Source organism: Loa loa (assembly GCF_000183805.2).
Source record: "Loa loa unplaced genomic scaffold supercont3.733, whole genome shotgun sequence".
In the NCBI taxonomy this organism is placed as follows: Eukaryota; Metazoa; Nematoda; class Chromadorea; order Rhabditida; family Onchocercidae; genus Loa; species Loa loa.
Window position 1 is genome coordinate 3,066 of NW_018108913.1, and position 3,827 is coordinate 6,892.

Genomic DNA, 3,827 nt, shown 5'->3' on the forward strand with positions numbered 1-3,827 from the left:
TTTTTTTGTATTCGTAATTTTTCTAAAAGAATAATGGCTAACATTTTGAGATATTAACCATTGCTCTATCTTTAGTTTATTTGCTTTCTCAGGAAATCATTTTAGTAAGACTTTTAGGAACCGTCAAAAGATACACGATGGTCTCCCATATTACCTTTGACAACACTGATTGCCAAGGAAAAGCTAATGATAAGAGGGCTTTATTTATTGTAAATACAATGGAACGGGGTGCACAAATCTATGAATTGGTCACTACTACTGCTACTGAACGGAAAACGTTACTTTCTTTTGTTTCTTTTTTTTTTTGTGCAAATTAATTGGAATATGAAGTGACTTTGATTGTACTCAATACTAAGCAATAGGACATTTAAATGAGATATGAAATTTGTAGAGTTTGTATGAGATTACTTAAACTAATACTGCATTAAGTTTAAATGTTTATAGATCTACTGAGTATACAGTATTAATGTCAATGTTTCTGTTGCCTGCATAACTTACATAATTTTCTGAGTTGTGAGAGTGACGGTTTCGTCTGTAATCGACTAGCGATACGATCGTATCAGGTATTTATCACTACAAGGAAAGTTTAATGGTTTTTAGATGGTTCAAGCTGATCTCGGATCAAATTGATCTCGTCAAATGTGAAAATATCAACGCACAACCTAATATCGGGTATTTATCATTACTTTGATTTTATGATTATATTTGACCATTCATTACTGGTTTCATAATATCCAAGAAATCATTCCGTTCATATAATATTTCCGAAAATACTGATTCTTTTATATTAATGATTTTTGGAGTTTTTAGTTCATTTGATATGGATGCAACAGATAACGCACAGTATCACACAGAAGATGTAGATTTCTTTGAAAGAGTACAAATTTCGACTCATCCACGGCTTGTTAGTGCCAACGAAATAACAATACAACAACCAACGATCTTGGAACGTGCTCAGCCAATTTTGACTCTTACGGAACGGTTACGACGTAATGATGAATTAATTATGAAAGCTTTGCTTGATAAGCAGACAATATTGGCCCAGTTTCTTCCTGGACCAAATGTTTGTCTATTTACTTTTTTCCCTTTTCTTTTAAATAAACATTTTAAGTCATTGACATATATACTCATTTATTTACTCATTTTTTTCTTTACAGAAGGAAAATTGTTAAATTTTATAAAACGTTATTTATTCTATTTTTATTTTAGTTTGTTTTTTTCTTTTCTTTTTTCAATAACTGTAAAATTGATACTATTTTTGCTAAATATATAAAATGCAATATTTTCATCATTTCTTTTTTTTTCCTTTTATTAGAAGAGTAACATTGCTGAATTGGAAAAGTTAACGGAACAGCTAGCTGGTATGGCTGTTACGGAATTGAAACAACGAGATGGTCAAGAACTAGCACTGAGCGCAATTGTACACGGGAATCGCTTACTTGATGCAATAAATCAAGGTTAATTTGTGTGTTTTCTTTTTTTTAAATTTGTGATGGCAGAAATTGATTTTTCTTTTTCACATTCTTAATTTTTGTTAACTGTCAAAAATTTAAAGTCAAAAATCATACAGGTCCATTTCTTGATTTTCTACCTTATTATTTATGGATTTATTCAGTCGAATGTCCTTCATTTGTCATCTGAAAATTTCGCTTTGCAGTTCAACGAATGAACCTATTCATTTATTTGTTCATCACAAAAAAAAAAAAAAAAAGAAAATATTGAAGGTCTGAGTGCACGGAAAGATGTGGATGATTCGAGTAGTGATGCTGTAGTGGTTAAATTGGACACTGTTGAAAATGATGTCCCAACAGTTGCTTGTTATAAATTGACCGCTATCGCAGCACCATTAATGAATCATTTGAAAGCGATGATGCAAGTTATTCAAGATCAGCAGAATGAAATTAAAACGATCAAACAACAACTTCATCAATACAAAGTATTGCATCATTACTTTAATTACAGTTAAAAATTAATCAATTTCATTCCTGTTATAATGGTTTTATTTTGTTAAATAAAATTTATGATAATGTTCGAAGCATTTAACAAAAATAATTAGCATATTTGTTGTAGGAACTTGCGAACAGTACAAATCGAGCTGATAATAAGGAATCGGTAACGGAATGTGTTGACTGTAAGCAGGTATTACCTGATGCGGAAGCGGAAAGGCGTAAGCGATTGCAAACTAAACGACAGCGCAATACAGCAGTAACTCTGTCGGCAACATCCATATATCCTCATTCTCCGACAAATAGTTGATTATGCTTTTCAGGTTCAGTTATTTTTTTCTTTTTTGTTTCCCATATTTTCGTGAATTTCATTTCACAATAATTTTAATCTTAAATTAGTAATGTTTATTAGTGTCTTTTGCGGGAATATATTGGAACTTATATATTGATGAAAATTAGAGGAAAAAAATATTCCGAATTCTTGCATGCTTGCGGAATGAATCATTGCATTGAAGGTTTTGAATGAGACTTGTATACAGGTTTTTTTTCCCCCCCCCCCTTTTTTTTATATTTCTTAATGTATTCATTTTCCTTACCGAACTTTTGGGATATTAATTGTGAATATTTCCCGCTTTATCCTATTCAATTCCCCTCCCTTCTTTTCAAATATATCATGCAAAAAAACTTCCCTGTTACATATATGAATTATATTGAATTACAGACTATGCTCTTCAAATTTTTACTCTCTAAATAATTTTTTTGCTAGATAAATGAGGATGTCGGTTGTATTTTGATTGAAAATGATATATTCTTTTAAATGATTCATTAATTTTCAAAGCATCCGTAATGTCAATAATGTTCGAAATTTGTAGAAAAAAAATAAACAATGTTTTATTTTGAATTGCAAAAGAAAAAAGAAACTCCAAAAAATGTTTTGTTGTTTTCTTTTTCTTCATATTACCGTTGCATATATATTAGGTAAGAAAAATATTTTTCCAAATTCATTTAATTTTGAAATTATTTTCTCGGTCTGTAGATAAAAAAAAAAGAAAATCGATTCATCAAATATTTATTGCCTTTTTTCTTGTTTCAATTAGTGTTGAATTCATTTGTAATATTCAGTGAAATTTTATAGTAACTAGGAAAGTTTCAGTTATTTACTGTGCATAATTCTCGTTTTTGTGTTTTAATGCATTTATTAACATTTTATATTTTGATGCATTATTAGTGAATTTCTCAAATGAAAAATTGTGCGAAATAATGACCATTTTTTGTTTCCATTAAAATTAAATTTAAAAAAATTTCATGCATCAAAATGTGTAATAAGATTTCTTCGTCGATAAATTTCACTTTTATACCTGAAAAGAAAACAAAAAACGATCTCAAAAAAATGGCCTAAAATCAAAATTCAACAATTTTAAATTTCTAAAATCGAAATTTTCAAAACCAAAAATGAAGTAATAAATGATCGACTTGTTCTTTTTCTTTTTTCTTTTTTTTTTTTTTTAATTGAAACATAAAAGTGAATTGTGCGATGTTGTTTGATGTATTTTGTTTGTTAAAACATGATTTTGGTGTATTACAATAAAATAAAATAAACTGGTTTCATTCGCTGTCATTTTTATCAACGAATTCATGATGTTTTAATGAGCAAAATTATAAATTACATTCATCTGGACTGCTATTCATTCGGGTCATTATCAATATCAGTAAATGAATGATTGTTTGTTATTGCACGGATTAAAAGCATGAAATATCATGCAAAGAAAAAAAAATAGAAAAAAAAATTGTTGCATTTAAGAATGAAAAAAAGAAAAGGAAAGAACAAATTATTCTTTATTTCGTCGGAAACTTTATTCCATTATCAATTATGATTTTCAG

The 3,827-nt window shown here is 28.6% G+C and overlaps 2 protein-coding genes across 2 annotated transcripts in view; both read left to right on the forward strand.

Annotated features, from left to right (window-relative positions):
* Window positions 1–213, forward strand: part of LOAG_18950 (hypothetical protein) — a gene marked incomplete at both ends in the record, with an annotated part of 2,345 nt that extends 2,132 nt beyond the window's left edge. Inside the window, one exon of the mRNA XM_020451612.1 lies at window positions 118–213. Coding sequence (XP_020304590.1) covers window positions 118–213 — 96 coding nt within the window. The remainder of the gene's footprint in view (window positions 1–117) is intronic.
* Window positions 214–589: 376 nt separating this feature from the next.
* On the forward strand, window positions 590–2,256 carry LOAG_18951 (hypothetical protein; the record flags this gene model as incomplete). Its single annotated transcript, XM_003148933.2, has 5 exons — window positions 590–672; window positions 811–1,063; window positions 1,316–1,457; window positions 1,725–1,936; window positions 2,071–2,256. 5 exons carry the CDS (start codon window positions 590–592, stop codon window positions 2,254–2,256), a joined length of 876 nt encoding a protein of 291 aa, XP_003148981.2.
* Window positions 2,257–3,827: the final 1,571 nt, after the last annotated feature.